The sequence below is a fragment of the Antechinus flavipes genome, chromosome 2 (genome assembly GCF_016432865.1).
Source record: "Antechinus flavipes isolate AdamAnt ecotype Samford, QLD, Australia chromosome 2, AdamAnt_v2, whole genome shotgun sequence".
In the NCBI taxonomy this organism is placed as follows: Eukaryota; Metazoa; Chordata; class Mammalia; order Dasyuromorphia; family Dasyuridae; genus Antechinus; species Antechinus flavipes.
The window spans coordinates 345,337,437-345,354,631 of NC_067399.1; the positions used below are offsets into that span (position 1 = coordinate 345,337,437).

Genomic DNA, 17,195 nt, shown 5'->3' on the forward strand with positions numbered 1-17,195 from the left:
TCTCATCTGTCCCAGTTTTCTCAATTCTAAATTAATTATTTATTAATAACAGCACCTACTTCCAAGAGTTATTTATTGTGAGGATAAAAGGAGGTAATATTTGCTAAGTTTTATTTGCACATAATTGACAGCTAATAAATGCTTGTTTTTTTCCTGGGGTCTTCCTTCTGTTGATGATCCTGTAGATAGTTTATTTGGACATCATAAGTGTTTAACAAATGTTTATTGACAGACTAATTGGAGCTATAAAGCAGATTGAGGTACTAAGGCATATCTTTGGATGGAAAAAAAAAAAGTAGTGTAAAGAGGGAAATTACCTTATCTCAGAAAGGAAGAAAACTACCTAGTAGTCCTCCTCCCCCTTCTCTTTCTCTTTCTCTCTCTCTCTCTCTCTCTCTCTCTCTCTCTCTCTCTCTCTCTCTCTCTCTCTCTCTCTTTATATATATATATATATATGTGTGTGTGTGTGTGTGTGTGTGTGTGTGTGTGTTTATATATGTATATATATATATATCAGAAATATGTTATACTCTTTAACTAATAGGAGACTGAATGACTAATTTCTTGAGCTTTAAAGATTTTCTAGGAAGCATAATTTCCACACTGAGCAACTTTAATCACAAATGAATCCTCATGCTTTCAGAGATTAGTAGCCTCAATCAATAGATGTTTCCTTCAACAGCAAACTTAAAGTTAATTCACTTGGTTTTCTGTTATTGCTTCTCTAATAGTTTAGTGGGAGTAGAAAGAGCTTTCACTTGTTACTCATTTTACACACCCCTTCTAACTAAGCTTCCCATAGATACCCTGCGAACTCCTTTCCTCTTCTCTTTCGCGAACATAGATCACCAAATTCCCAATTTCTCATGCCCAGTTAAGCACCAAGAAGACTAGACCTTCCTAGTACAATCACAAAAGGAACCCAAATCGTGCCCTCGGCCGCAAAACTGTCTTTTCATCCCTGAGGCTTCTGACAGGTCCACGCCCCAATTCTTTCTCCTAGGCCTGAAGTGCCGGAAGAGGAGGTGGAATTCCAGTCTCTTTCTCAGCTCTAGAAAGTCTTCCATGTTTTTGTCGAAACCAGCCTGCTGTAGGCTCTCTCTGCTAGGGACTAGCGAGGACTCCCTCGGTCAGCTAGAAGGCGCAGAGACCCGACTGTATAATCATGGACTGGATAAGAAGGTGGCGAAGACTGAGGTTGTAGAACCTCCCACACATATTGATAGGCTTACCTTTCCGCGGGTTTCCCGCGCCTTTGCTTCCATTTTGAATGGGTATCATTCTAAACCTGGACTGGCAAGAGGATAATTTTGCTGGTGCAAGGAGATAATGCTGTTTGAACTCGGGGAAGGCGTGGCGAAGCAATCAACCTCTCATCTTCCCCTAGGGTGCTTATCCAACCATTACAGTAGCCAGTCTGGGCAGCTGAGTTTAGACCCTGCCCGCCCCTTTTCCCTCTTTCCGACACTGCTTTCTACTCCCGATTGGGTAGCACCTTCCCATCCCAGAGCGAGGTTGACTGCTTCCTCTGCCCAGCTGCTGTCTCAACTATAAAGACCAGAATATGACGGCTGTGGCAACGTCCTGCTCCAGTCTCGGGTCCTGCAGCCTCCACCCCTCATCTTTCTCCTTCGCTCTCAGTTTAACTCTCACATTCTTCCAACTCCATCATGCCGAGGGGCTTTCTGGTGAAAAGAACCAAGAGACTGGGAGGTTCTTATCGAATGCGTCGGGACTTTCAGCTACTGGTGCCTACTTTCCACAGAGGGGCTTCCCCCAGTCCCCAAGGAAGCGTGAAGGAGCGGTTGGAATTCTCATTGGAAAAGGTAAAAAAGGAGGAGAGGGAAGCGGCTTCTCAACCGTCATCGTCCTGCCTGGGTACAGTAGAAAGTACTGGACCAAGCCGGCGGGAAAGCGTTGTGAGGGGGCTGGGAGGAGGCTCGACCCCTGGTCCCAGTCCTAGTCCAGCTAAGCCGGCAGGTGCGGAGTTGCGAGAGACATTCCTGGAGCGCTGCCTCAGTTCTCCTGCTTCAGCTGAATCTTTCCCGGGAGGCACCACAGCCGCGGTTGCTTTCTCTTCCACAGTGGCACTCCCGTATGCCCCATCTTCGGTAGAGCAGCTTTTGATGCCACTTCTGGCACCTTTCCCAGAAGCTGTTACAAAGCCGGAGTCAGCTCCCCTAAGTGTTACTCTTCAGGGCCTGAAACAGGGCACTGGAGACGACCGGTATGACAAGGGACATCCAGGACCTGTGTCAGCGTCAGGATCTGGGACAGCAGTGTCAAGTGCCAAGAAGCCGAAGGCTATGAGGAGGCTGAGCTTCGCGGATGAAGTAACCACATCCCCAGTTCTGGGATTGAAAATCAAGGAGGAGACACCTGGGACCCCCTCCCGGATCCTTGAAAACAGCCGGACGCCACTGGGTGAATTTATTTGCCAACTGTGCAAGGAAGAGTACGCAGATCCTTTTGCACTGGCCCAACACCGTTGCTCTCGTATAGTGAGAGTTGAGTACCGTTGTCCCGAATGCGATAAGGTCTTCAGCTGCCCAGCCAATCTCGCCTCCCACCGCCGGTGGCACAAGCCACGTACTGCTAATGCTGCCACAGCTGTCCCCGAGGCTCTTTCCTCGTTTTCCTCTTCCTCCTCGCTGTCAACTGATTACAGCATTATCGCACCTTTCCTACCCGAAGGTAAGGAGAATAACAGAGAGAAAAGGACCGAAAGTCAGCACCCTCTTATGCGGGACAGCTCCCTGACTGATCAGCATCAGGGCAGTTCCAACTCAACTACCCGCGGACAGGATGTTAAGGTCACTAAGCATCCTGAGCCTCAGCGACCACAGGGCCCATATACTGAAAGAGAGTCTGAGCGTCGCGTACCGGGTACAGGGAAAGGCAGTGGGGATGGGGTATCTGAGGTTTTCTTGTGTCCATATTGCCACAAGAAGTTTCGCCGTCAGGCTTACTTGCGCAAACACTTGGATACTCATCAGGAGGGATCAGCCAGAGCGCTAACCTACAGTCCTGAGCAGAGTTTACAGTTTGCTTTTCCATGCCCGCTTTGCGGGGCACACTTCCCCTCTGCAGACATCAGAGACAAGCACCGGTTGTGGCACGCTGTGCGGGAGGAAATGCTATTGCCTACTTTAGTGGGGACGCCTTCAGAAGGACCAAGTGGAGCTGACGGAGATACTCAGCAGATCTTTCCTTGCAAACATTGTCCGTCTACTTTCTTCAGTTCCTTGGGTCTAACTCGCCATATCAATAAATGTCACCCTTCGGAAAGCCGGCAGGTCTTATTGCTCCAGATGCCTCTAAGACCCGGTTGCTGAGTACGAACAAAAACAAAACTGGGACAAATTCGGGAAGAAATGGACATTGTGTGCTACTGCGGGACCAACTGGTAAAAATTTATACCCTTCCTCTGCCTTCTCTTTCTTTGCCTCATTTTCTTTACTAAAGGCTTTCTGGACTTCAGTCACTTGGAAACCCTAAAAAGTTCTATGTGACTTGTTAATTCCTATGGAAAGTCTCGATGAAGACTTGTCTGTCTAGAAAGGACTTTTTCTTTTCTTCTTTTTAAAGCCGTTCAACGTGGTTATTGCTGATTTTGCTTCCATTGTCGTCGCAGGCACCCATATAAAATTTAATGAGCTCAGATACTTTTTTACTGTAAATTCTGTGAAATAGACGGGATTGGTGCCAAACTTACAGAAAACAATAAAGAAGCAAGGTTTCAATCAAGATGTGACTATAGGCAAAACTGAGCTCAAGTGAAATCGAGGAAGCTTTGTTTCAGGTTTTTAATACTCTGTAAACATATCCCCTCAATTCCATCAAACTGATATATCCCAAAGTGGAAGAAGTGCTAATTGACTAATAGTTTCGACTTGAGGTATATCCTCCCCCTTTCACTTTTATGTAAGTTAAACTTCCTTGAACTATTTAAAAATAACTTTAAAAACCCATCTTAGACTGGTTTTTTGAAGTTAAAAATTTACTTCTTTAGTAACACTTCACTCAATTTGTGGTAATACTTTTTTTTTTTTTTTGCAATTTCATTTCTTGTACTGAATATGAACCTACAAAAAGATGTAATACATCATAAAACTGAAGGCAATTCATTTAATCTTTTTAAAAAATGGATCTGTGACTTTTGAATTACTTTTTATAAATCATGGTCAATGTACATTCTATACATCCTTATCCTTGTTTCTATTATCCAGAGGTGTATGGTGCTCTCCAAATAAATGTGCTTAGCTTGTGTCTTGTGTTTTTTGATAGACATTACATTCACATGATTGACTAGAACCCATTTGAAAGACACAGTGGGCAAGAGAAGGGAGAATTAATTTTAAATAGGGGCTAACACAATCTTCTTTTTAAATAAACTAAATTCCTAGTAACAGTATATACATCGTATATAGAAATATAGAAATTAAGCCAGTATTTCAAAGAGAAGTAATTCTCTTTGAAATACTGGCTTAATTTCTACTAAATTAATCTTCCCCTGGAATACTGACCTTCCCCCCCCCCCTTTTTTTTTTTAAGTTAATACCAAAGATTCAAATTTGGTCTTAATTTGAATTGCTGTTTTGTTTTTTTTTTTCAAACTGGAAGTTAAAAAAAAAAAAACTTTATGTAGCTTAATTTTTCCAAAGTAATTATTTCATTATTTCCTGTCTTCTACTATCCTACTTTTCTAGTAGGTTTTTTTTTTGGGGGGGGGAAGCACATTAGAATTGAAAGAGTTCCTTCATTCCGTAACTCTTCATCTTAGTCTTCTGGATTATTTAATTTGTTCCTTAACTTTTAAACTTTTAACTCCATACATCTAATGCACTTCTTATAATAAGACTATTTTCTACAGCTAAATAGAATTGGGGCTCTCTTGTATTTTCAATTTTTAATTTCTGCTTACCAACAAAAACAACAAAAAGATGTTTTTGACACTTGATCAGAAAAATTTATTTCCTTAAAAAAGAATTTAACCCCCTTTTGTATAAAGTTTCAGTTTATCATATGAAAGGAGCAGCAATATCAAAAGCAAATAAGAGAAATTAAGGTATCAAGCAGCTGAGACAATTATTGGCATAACTCAAAGTATGCAGGGAAAGAAGTCACTGGAGACAATCTTAAATTAGAGAGATGTATTGTGAACTGGGTTCAAAGTACATCCCCAGAAAGAGAATTCAGATCCACTTTTAAATTGAGAAGATAAACTAAATCTATTCTTTATTATGTATTAATTCTACTTGCCTTAAAGGCATAAAACACTAAAACTCAAACAGCACTCAAGAACAGAAATTGGTAAGAATAATTTTTATTGTATTATTAAATATGTCATCTTTTCTTTAACAATTACAAATCTGTAGATATTACATGAATGACCATACATAATTTATATTTCTCTAGTTGCCTGTATGATGTATTTACACATGCAGTTAGAACCAATGCCATGCTACATTTCCTTAGGAGAGATGCCACAACACAAAATACGAGCAGCTCCTCTGTTGTAGGAAAATACTCTGGAGGATTGGATTGTGTACTGATCCACACCTCTAAGTTCAATATTAACAATAGATTAAGTATGACTCCTGGATAATGTTCCCTTATCTTCTTTAATAGTACACATAATTTTGACCAAGGAAGTTATACTGGAAAAATATTTTTTCCATGTATAAGAAACTATTGATCCACTAAGATCCTGGGCCAGATGATCAGGGCCACAATCTCAAAACAGAATGGCTTTGATCAGTGATACCATTTTAAAAGGAAAGTATTATAAAAAATAATTAGAAGGCAAGCATAAGTTGGAGTGTAGCACAGTGATTTTTCTAGGTTTTTGATTTATCATGGTATTATCCACATGGCTAGGAAATGAGACACTGGGAAAGAAAATCTAATACTAAAAAAATTTTTCAAGTGGAAACTGAAATACTAAAAGACCATTTATTGTAATTATTTTACTTTTAATAACATAAATAATCTATACACATCCTGTGCATTAATAAATTTGTGTCTTGCTTGGACTTTACAAATGCTTAAATTTAAAATTGTTATGCTTTTAAAAACTGTATATGTTTAGCTTGCTAAGAAAGTTACACACAATAAATGAGAATTTTTTTTTTTCCAATTACATATTTGGTTCAATGTTAACCCCTGGAGGTAAAAGTGAAAATTTAGACATAATTATCAAGAAAATTAAGGGATACGGTATATAAACGACACCAAAAAAGTGGAAGCTTAAGAGTGTAACTAAAAACCCCACAGCAATCCAGAAGCTAAAATATTAAGTTAGAAATAAAATATCAGTGTTGTTTTCTAAAAATAAATGTACAGGAAGGAGCATATGTGTGATAGTAGACATACACCTGGCTAAATTCTGAGGGGAAAAACATTGTCAGTGCTAATTCAACTGCTCAAGACTAATGTTCATTGTTCAAAAATGCTGCAGTTGCTTGTCTCCTTAGGATTTATTGGCTGAGCCAGAGGAGCGGCGAAGTTTCATAGACATTCGGCTCTTGCTGGTTCGTGGAGACATTGGAGAAGCTAAATCGGTCCCATCCATCTGCAATGCTGTTGAAGTTTCGCTGGGTAGAGTCTCCGGGCAGGAGCCTGTAGAAACAGCAAGAGACAAACTGTTAGTACCAATATCCCAGCAATATACATCTTTAAAAAAGAATCTTTCTGATAAACAATATTTATTCATTAGAATGTCCTATTAAGCACTGTAAGTTCACTGAAAATCACTATTGTTAGCAGGGGAAAAACCTCAAAATATCATGGGGAGGACCAACCAGAGTATCTGAAATAGAAGCTATGGGGAGCAATTTCCTTACAACCAGGAAGGGGAGGGATCTAGAGCCACCATAAGCATGCAGGGTTCAAGATGCAGGTAAATAGGGCTAGTTCCTTTACAATAAGCTTCAGGGTGTTGGCATTCATGGCTTAAATTTAATATTCCAAAATATTCTTAAAAAAAGCTTTAGAAGGTCAAACTAAAGTCATTAAAGATATTAAGTAATTTCCTTTATGGAAAGAACCAAAGCAAAGTTTTGCATAACAGAGATTCTAAAAATTTAAATGTCTAAATGAAAAAAAGTTTCAAAAAATGCCATAATTTAGCATAGATCAATAATACCATTTCTTTTATTTGATATTTCTAGTTCTTCCACAGGGAAGAAAAAAAAGTAACCACAGTAAATATATCTTAAAAAAAAAAAAAAAAAAGGAAAATTATTTAGCTATCAAGACTAAATTCCTTGTTATTAAGAAAATTAGTTATTTCCATTTAAATGTTTCCATGGAACATAGCTCTCATCTGAACAAAGCAAAAAGAGTAAAAATCCACCAAAAAACTTGCAGAGACAACAAAGAAAAAATTGCAAGTATGAAGCAATAACAGTTTAGTAATGCAGCCAACAGTTTAGTAATGCAGTCTACAGTTCCCAAGGCATTTGTTTAGACTCTCCATTATAATTCTTTAAAGATAATAGTGCTCATATGTAATCACAAGATCAAAGACTTAGAGTGGTAAGGACCTTACAAATCATTTAGTTCAACCTCCTCCTTTTTACAGATAAGGAAACTGAGGCCCAGGAAGATTAAGCTCATGCATGTAAATAGCAGAGCCAGTATTGAATCAGGTTCTCTGACTTCAAATATAGCATTCTCTTACGCCACACAGCCTAGCTGTGGCTACTGATATATATATTGGGTAATAAACATACAATCTTAATCAGGTATTATAATAAATGGCAATTGCAGCCATTATCTACTGCTTAAAACTTCCTAATTATAATTTACTTCTCAATTTATTTTTGCCTTTACTCTAATTTGCAAAACTGAAGCTATGAATGCAAAATAAAATTTTCGTAGGAAAGTGGCTCTTATTGAGATGGTAGTAAACTTCAAGTATATTTAATAAATCTCATCATGAATCAAAGTTTCTAGAGTATCTAAAAGGCCAAATACCATAAATGTATAAAAAAACAAATGTACATTAAGAGTTTGTGGTCAAACAAAATCCAAGTCAAATTGTCCCTTTCTCAATGGTAGTGTTTCAATATTAATTCTTTCTTAACTAGGATTAAAATGACCTATGTATCCTAAAATATAAGGAAATGTGTCATTTCCCCACTTTTTATCTGACTTGGGTGAACCATTAAAGCCCATGAACCACTAGCCCCCTTCAGAAATGCATTGCAGACAACAGGCAGGAGTCCATGCTTGTCTGGTAAAGCACACCATTCCCAGCAAGAAGGACAGGGCTTCCTTTGGCTTTTACCTTGAGTTGGCCAATGCTTTCTAGTGGAGGTTTGGGGAGGAAGAGAACTATCACTGCATTTCTTTCTTTGTTGTTAATGAAGAAATGATGAAAGAGTAGATAGAAGTGAGGAAATAGGAGAGAAGATAATTATAATAGATATGAGACACACTGCACAGTTTGACAGGTGTTAACTGAGGAACAGAGAAGAGAGTAATCAGGTTTTGGTTATATAATTGAAAGCATGGTTAAGGTGATGAGTGATTTCACAGTTAAAGAATTGTTTTGTAAATCCAACATATTGTACTTACCAACTAACAGTTACACAGCAAGACAGGAAAGAAGAAGAAAAAAGAAGTCTATAAAACAGTCCAAATCCATTGGCTTTCTAATCTTTCTCCTGAACTCATGGCATTATCTTAAACACTTTGCTCTCAATATATATAAAACTCAACAAAAATAAACAAAAATCTCTTTCCCCAAATTACAGAGAACTGAATCAAGTTGATTGGTATTTGTTTGTCATTATTTTTAGCATATGACACTTGAATGTCAACTTCTGGTCATGTAGGATGATTTACGATAAATACAAGCAAAATAAATTTGCAATGGACATGTACTAATTTTCAAAAGCATTGGAAAGAGAAATGTATAAATTGACTTCAACATTCTATTCTAAGTGAGACATGATGTTTGTAGTGTGAGTTTTGTTAATTTATTTAATTTTTATTACACTAAGATAATAGTATACTAGTAGATACACTGTTAGGAGAATACAAGCTACAAAAAAGTTTGTGATCGACTATATTAAAAAGTAAATATTGATATCATGATTGGATACAGACTGTTTCTAAAGAAAGCTAATTAAAATGAGTGCTTTTATTACTACTCACCTTCCCCTAGCCCTTCTTCCTTTTTTGTTTCCTTTTTGTTTCCAACTTCCCTGGTTTGTTGTTACCAGCTAATACACCATCATTACAAATAGTCATAATCAATGGAAATGACAAGTTAATTATATGGCTCATTTTTTTTTAAAAAGCATGTGATTTATTTTGTTTGTCTCTAGATGTATGGAACTCTAGAAGTTTTGATGTGACCCACTGATGACATTTAAAAACTGCAAATTCAGAAAGCAAACTCAAGCTAATTAGATTTCAGATTCCTAAATACAAAGAAGTAAAAATAAGTGAACTCTGGACATGAATAAGGAGAAGAAAGAATAGAAGTTGAGGGAAATTTTTTTTCCACCAAAAAATCCCCAAATCATAACAGGTTAATTCACTGTGTATGAAAATGTCCTATTTTTGTACTCAGAACAGTGTCTTGCATATAGTAGGTATTTAATAAAAGTCTGCTGATTTGAACTGAAACACCAAACTCCAAGTATTGATGTGGATATTTTTTATCACTCAGTGATAAACAACAATATCTGTTAAATGCCTATTATGTTCTAAAACCAGACCCTTCCATTTGGTTTGAAAAGGGGATCAGCATGTACAGAGACAAATATATACAAAATAAATACAAACTTATTTCCTACGGAGACCAACAGATAGGTGAGAGATCAGGATAGACCTTGTATAAAAGGTGGTGCTTGAGCTGAGGCTTAATGGAAGCATTCAGGCATGGAGGCCAGGACTGTGCAGATGGGAGATTGTATATAATACCACAAACTGCAAGGTGGTTTGGAATGTATATGATACATACTAATTTGCCACAGGCCTGGAAAGGTAAAATGAAAATTAACTTGAACATGAAGAAAAGTACTTTGTATTTAATCCTAGAAACTTTTTGAGTAGCAGAATGACACCTATGCTTTTGGAATCTCCTTTTGGTAAGTACTTGAAGGATGAATTTGAGATGGGGAGAAGCTTGAGTTAAAGAGAACTTAATATCAACTAGTACTGTAGCTTGGTTGGCACAGCTGATAGTGCTGGGTCTGGTCAAGGAAGACCAAAGTTCAACTCCTGATCAGGCATTTATTATTTGTGAGACCAGGAAATGTGACTCACAAAGTCACTGATAAAGACTAACTTTCCTAGTCTGAAAAATAAAATAAAGATATCTATTTTATAGATTTTATAGAATTGTGAGAATCAAATGAGATAAAATATAGGTTTGGGTGTTTTTTTTTTTTTTTAAACAAATGTTAAAGTGCAAATGACTATAAAGTGTCATTATTATAAGCAACTGATCAGAGAGTGTGAGACTAAAGAGCTAAGAATGACTTCAAGGTTGTGAACCAAGGTTACCAGAAGGCAAATGGTACTCTCAACAAAAATTGAGAAGAAAGAGGGAAAGTTTGGGTGAGGAAAGATAATGAATTTTGCTTATCTTTGAGATGTTTATGGATCACTCAGTCGCAAATGTCCAATAGGCATTCCAAGGTAGAAGACTGGGTGGAAAAGAGAAATGAAGTCTGGGTTTCAATATATGAAAGTCATTTACAAAGATATGATAACTAAACCCAGAAGAACTGATGAAATTACCGAGAAAACAAAGGAGAGATAAGAAAAGAAGACTCAAGAAAGCGCCTGGGGCATATCAATATAGGAATAAGAAGTGAACACACAATTAGGAAAATCAAAAGAAAGCAGTGTCAAGAAAACTCAGGGAGAGAATATCCTGGAAATGAGGCTGCTCATCCATGTCCAATATTGCAATATAAAGACAGAAAAGGTAATTGTATTTGGGAAAGTAAGAGATCATTTGTAACTTTGGAAAGAGAATTCTTAGTTGAGTGATAAAGTTGGAAGTCAGATTGCAAGGGGCTGAGGGGTGAGTGAGAATAGGGAAAAAGTAGGGAATAATTTAGACAACTTGTACAAGGAATTTGTTTATAAAATCAATAGTCAAGTAAAGGGTTTTTTGAGGCTGAGGGAGACAAATATGTTTGAAGGTAGCCAGGAAACAGTCAATAGATAAGAATTAGCTTAGAATTAAGAGTGGGAAGAATAACTGTGGGAACAGTCTTCCAGAGGAGATGGAATCAAAGGCACAAATATCAAAGGTTGGTCGTGATAAAGAGACATCAACACATGGTAATGCTTAAAAATATAAAATATAGCATTTAACAATGACCAATTATTAGGTCTCATTCCAAAAACTGATTAAGATAACATGAAAAAACCACTGGAACTAGATAAAGAAAACAGTAATAGATCATTAAAAATTATGTAATGTTAAAAAATAGGCAGGTAAATAAATGATTTCACTTCATGACAGACAGAAAATACTGTCATTTAATCTTTCACAAAATGAAGCGTGAGGATGTAAAAATCTTTGGTAACCTCACAGCAGTAAAAGAACATCTCTCTAATGGTTAGATTTTTGAATTCAGAACAGTAGGGATGAAAAGTCCAAGTGATTTGGTATCATTTTGTGCTTTTGGGACGTGTAAGTATATAATATTCTCAAGCTACTTTTAAAAGAATGACAAACAGAATGGAAAGATTTTGTAGAAAAAACAATATGTAGAAATGGAAGCAAATGAGCATTCACAAAAACTTCAATTGGTCAGTATAGAATAACCACAATGTTCAGTCAGTCAACAAACATTTATTAGTTAGTAAACAAAGCATTTTAAGTGGATACTATGTGCTAGACACTACGCTAAGGACTAGGGGTCCTTAAAATAGTGAAAACACAAAGCCTCATAGCATTAAAAGTAGAATACACCTGGATGTAGTGTAAATTTATAGAAATACAAGCTTATAGAATGAATGAAACATATTTTCCTATCAGCATTTTCATATATTATATGTTCTTTATAAAATAACTTTCTTTTAATGAGCTCAAACCAATTTAGGAGTCTCAAATCATCCTGTGAATTAAACACTAATAGATTTTTATGTCTTATGTTTTATAGAGTAGGAAATGGAGACAGACAAGTTATCTAAGATTAAAGCTATACTAAGCTATGGCCTGTTTTGATGATCCACCCAGTTGAAAATTTGGGTTCAACAATAAACTTGTGATGATTTTATTGAATCATCAATTGAATCATTGTGAAATTGTATCTGGCTATGGAGGAAGATCAGATTTTGAGAGAGAATACCAAGCTGAGGTTGTAGCTAAGGCTAATATATCACTTTTCATTTGTACTTTGTATGGATTAACAATAATTTTATGAATTGTGTATGTATGTATGTATGTGTATATAGTGTATGAAATGTAATATAGTTGTAATTTGTAAAATATTTTGTAATTTTTAAAAATAAGAATCTGAAAATCTTTAAGGCTACAAAAATGGCCAAACATTAATTCCAATGAGAGCTTTATATTTTAGAAATAGTTCACCTGATCAACAGAGGTCAACTTCTTATTTACTTTGTCTATTTGCTTAGAACATCATAAATCAATTATTAAGGTGAATGAATGCTATGAAAATTTCTTAGTAGTTATTATGAATATGTAGACTGTGAATGAATATGGATCTTATCTTGCCATATTTTAAGGAAAGTCAGCCCAAGAGAGATGGGAGATATTCAAATATGAAATTTTGGAAACACAAATGAAACATTTTAATAAAACATATATGATTTGTCTGAAGAAACTAATGTGGATACATAAGGAAGAAATTCACCAATCTAGATTTTAAATAGAAATACACAAAAAACAGAAGTCCAGATAACAGAAGATCTCTCTGTCTATCTCTTCCAGAATGATTAAAAAGCTAAAGGCAACCTCCAAAAGGGGATAATTTTAAAAATACTATATTGGGAGGAAAAAGACAAAAAAGAATAGGAGTTGTGGGGAATGAGATAACTTATAATGGAAAAAATGGGAAAACTAACTCTATTTTCTCTTTCTTTTTTTGTCTGCAATGGAGAAAGATCTTTACACATGAAATGCCAGCACAAAAATGGCTAGCAGGGAGATGATAATCAAGACAGATATGCATATAGGAAGATAGCATTTAGCTGTCTTTGACTCCTAGCTGAGATAAATCTTCAATTTCTGAAAAATTTTGCTAGATATGATTGTGGGGCCTCTTTCCATGACTCTTCAAAGATTAAATTAAATGGGAGAAGAAATTGAAGAAGGGAAAATGTCAAATTTTTTAAGAAGAGTACAGCCCACAAATAAGAGGCCTGTATGATTTTGATTCTTTGGGAAAATGTAGAAGAAATTGTTAAAGACCGATGCCCAGAATTTAGAAAGGGAAGTGGTGACTGCAGAAGGCTAACATGGTTCCATCTAGAATAGGTCATGCCAAAAGAACCTAATTTCCTTTTTTGAAAGGATTATTAAAGCAATTGAGAGGAATGCTGTTAAATATAATTTGTATAGATGTTAAAAACACTTTTTGATAAAATATCTCGTACTCTTCTGGTAAAGAAGAGAGATATAAATTAGATACTAACAGATTGAGTCAGAAATGGTTTGATGTCAATGTCTGTATTGCAGGATTTCCTCAGGAGAGTACTCCAAGGATCTGTCCTGTCCTTGTTATTTAACATCTTTTATCAATGATTTGAATAAAAGCAGCATACACTAGATAGCATATTGATAATATATTGTGTGCTAAACAAATTTCTAGATGACAGAAAGCTGTAAGGAATAAGACAAGTAACAGAGTAGATGACAGTAAGGACCTATCTAAGAGTACTGGGTACAATCCAATGAGATGAAATTCAACTGGGATCAATGTAGATTCTTGCATTCAAGTGCAAAAAAAAATTTTTTTAATCAACACTACAAATATAAGATGGTGGAGTTGTTCTGAAAAGGATCTGGATTTTTTAAACTGTACTTCAAGTTTAATATGACTTAGCAATATAATATAGCAACCAAAACAACAACAACAACAAAATCTAATGTGATGTGAGGTTGCATTGAGAGGCATAGCCTCTAGGACAAAGGAAGTGATAGTCCCAGAGTACTTTGCTTTTATGGCAGCACTCATCTAGGATATTGTGTTCATTCTTAACACCATTGTTTAAGAACATTGGTAAACTGGAGTTTCCTTAATGTTGAGGCATGACATATGAAGATCAGACTGGACATGTTAAATCTGAAGAAAAGAAGATTCAATGGATAATATAGCTATGTTCAAGTATATGAAGGGATTTCATGGGGAAGAGGGATTAGCTTTGTTCTTTTTTATCTCAAGAGGCAAAACCAGGAGTAATGGGTAGAGTTGCCAAGAAACAATTTAAGCTTGATTTTAGGAAAAACTTCCTAACAATTGCAGAAGTTGGATGAGTCATAGTGAGGATTCTTTTTATGTATGTAGATGGCTTTTGAGGTTTCCTCCAACTCTCAAATTCTGTGATTCTAGAATTATTTTTTAAAATTCACAACTTCACAACCTAATCATAGGGACTGTGAACTAGAATGTGGAAAAAACTACATTATTTATAGTCCTATGAGACCTCAGCACTTTACCAGATAACCAAAGGAGATCATAACACAAAAAGATTAATAACTCTTGATCTAAACTGGCCTCAGGGTAATAAACTTCCAAGTTATAAAATTAATTGTAGTGTCATTCATATAGTGTTCTCATATGTTAACAACCTGAAGTTTGAGAGTTTTTTTAAAATGGTATTGAAAAACAACAAAAAATTTAGGTTTTTAGCACCAAAACTCACCAGCATGTGGTCAAATATTTGCTTAAGCAAAGTTCAAAAAGATAATAAGTTACCATATTTTTTAAAATATAGAAAAATTTCAAAGTTGAAAATTCTGAACAGGGTAATTTATCTCATTCCATTATTACAGATAAGAATGAATTTAATTATAAAATCTGTAAAATATTTTATTTAGAATAATTTGAATTGCAGTCACTCTAATTGCATATCAAATTTTATTGAAACTGAAAATATTTAGAAACTGATATATAAATTGGTTCTTTAAATAAAAACATCAAAGATTTTGAGAATTTTTATTCATATATCAGGTGAATAAGATGAAGATAAAAGGATATGTCAGATGACTAAGATGAAGGTAAAGGGAATTTCCCCCATAGTATTTTTTTTTTAAATAAAAGAGAAGAAATCTAATAATGCTTTAAACTAGCTATTGGAAAACCAATAGAACATGGCATCACATTAGTTCTTCAATGTGTTTGGTAATAAAAACAATTTCTCTTAAATATCAATCTACTGATTAGACAGAACCTATTTTGAAAAATTAGGTTAACATACTGATTTTAGATTTAAAATGACTATTTTTAAAATGTTATCACTAATAAAGAAAATAATTTAAATTATGTCATAGGGATGATTAGAAATTATACATCAAAATGAATGTAATTTTTGACAGAATTTATTATAATGGTTCAGTGAATATTCTATCTTTAAGATACTTATGAATCTCAATTATGTATGCATTCAACACATTTTCGGTTAAAACAAAAACTGCCAATTGTAATATTTCAGCTAATTCGCAGCTTTGGAAATCTGTAGGCTGGTGGGTAATCATTATTTTGGCTTAACTTTTATTATGTGTATCCTCTTGTACCATTCCTTATAGATTCAGTAGAAGACTGGTAGGATCATTCTAAAGGGAATAAGGTCAAAAGGAAAAAAAAAATTCAAGAGATCACAGCTCTGTCATCTTTTTTTTTGGTGGGGATGAGGGGAGAGATGAAGGAGTAACTAAATTTATTTTTATTTCATTATATTAAACTGAGAATTGCATTAATCAAATGTTTAGTCTTAAAGGATAATTTTAGTGGCTTAAAATATACAATATTTTATCAACAGTACTGATATTTATATGAAAAATAGCTTTTCCTTGAAGAAAATTTGTTTCATTAAACACTTGTAGTTCTATTCCCCAATTGTCTCCTAAAATGAACATTTTTAATATTGTCTGTTTTGTATCCAATTGAATCCTTAAAAAAAAATCCACTTTCATTTTATTTTGGTAAAATTGTGGGCTAAATGTCTGACATGCCAAAAATCATCATTTATTTTAAATAAGATGGTTTGATATTCATCAAAAATTATTTTCTCTTAATAAAGTAAGAAGTAGCCAGGATATGTGACTAGTATTCATGGATCCACTTATTATTTTATTTTTATAATTTTCTCCTATTTATCTTTTCCCTGATGAGGAATAATTTCAGGTGGTAGAACAAACTGGTCAAAACTAATGTTAATTTTTTTATGTCTCCTTAAATTAATTTTCATTAATTCATTTTCATATCATTCTCATTTTCCTAAGATTTTACCCATCAATTTAATACACTTAAATTTTTATCTTCAGGTTTTTAATGACTACTTTGATATAAGAATTTAACTACTGTTTGCTAAATCCTAATCCATTATTTCTACATATCCTTTAGCAAACTATATTATTTCTTTCCTTAGATTAATGTATTCTAGATCATCTGAACTTATTTGACACTTAGAAAACAAAGTTTATGACTGAGGAATTTCAATCTTTTTTTGTATTCTTCTTCTCCTGCTCCTTTTGGATGTCACTGTAGGATATCTATTAATGATGCAAAGTTGTGTACACCAATGCCATTTATTTGGACTACTTGTTCATGCTGAGAAATAAAAAAGGTCAACATGATAATTTCACTTCTGAAATTTAATAATTTCAACCAAAGCTTTTTATCTTTAGTCATCTTTATCCCAGAACCAGTGTTAGTGTTTCATGCAGACCTGAGGTTAGTAAAACACTAACTTTGGAAAAATTTAGTAAAAACTTCTGAAATATTTAGTATGAACCAGGGAAGCATTAAGTTTGTAAATGTCTGAGTTATAAAGCTTAGCTCTCTAGTTAAAAATAACAACAACAACGGGGGAAAAAAAAAAAAAAAACAAGAGTAAAAGAATAAAGGTTGAGTCTTGGACACTGTCTTACCTTCAGACAAACAGAACTGATATTTAATGATCTAAAGAGGGAAAATAAAATAAATGAAACAATCATAAGAAGTACAATGTAGTATCAGAACAGGATGTGG

At 34.9% G+C, this 17,195-nt stretch overlaps 2 protein-coding genes across 4 annotated transcripts in view; one reads left to right on the forward strand and one right to left on the reverse strand.

Annotated features, from left to right (window-relative positions):
• The first annotated feature begins 750 nt into the window (after positions 1 to 750).
• INSM2 (INSM transcriptional repressor 2) lies at positions 751 to 4,267 on the forward strand. Its single transcript, XM_051973491.1, has one exon. The coding sequence runs from the start codon at positions 1,671 to 1,673 to the stop codon at positions 3,333 to 3,335; it is 1,665 nt and encodes a 554-aa protein (XP_051829451.1). The 5' UTR covers positions 751 to 1,670; the 3' UTR covers positions 3,336 to 4,267.
• Positions 4,268 to 5,310: 1,043 nt separating this feature from the next.
• RALGAPA1 (Ral GTPase activating protein catalytic subunit alpha 1) overlaps positions 5,311 to 17,195 on the reverse strand; it is a 307,831-nt gene continuing 295,946 nt past the window's right edge. For all 3 annotated transcript variants that reach the window (XM_051977982.1, XM_051977984.1, XM_051977983.1), the window contains one exon: positions 5,311 to 6,621. In XM_051977982.1, coding sequence (XP_051833942.1) covers positions 6,473 to 6,621 — 149 coding nt within the window. In that variant the 3' untranslated portion in view covers positions 5,311 to 6,472. The remainder of the gene's footprint in view (positions 6,622 to 17,195) is intronic.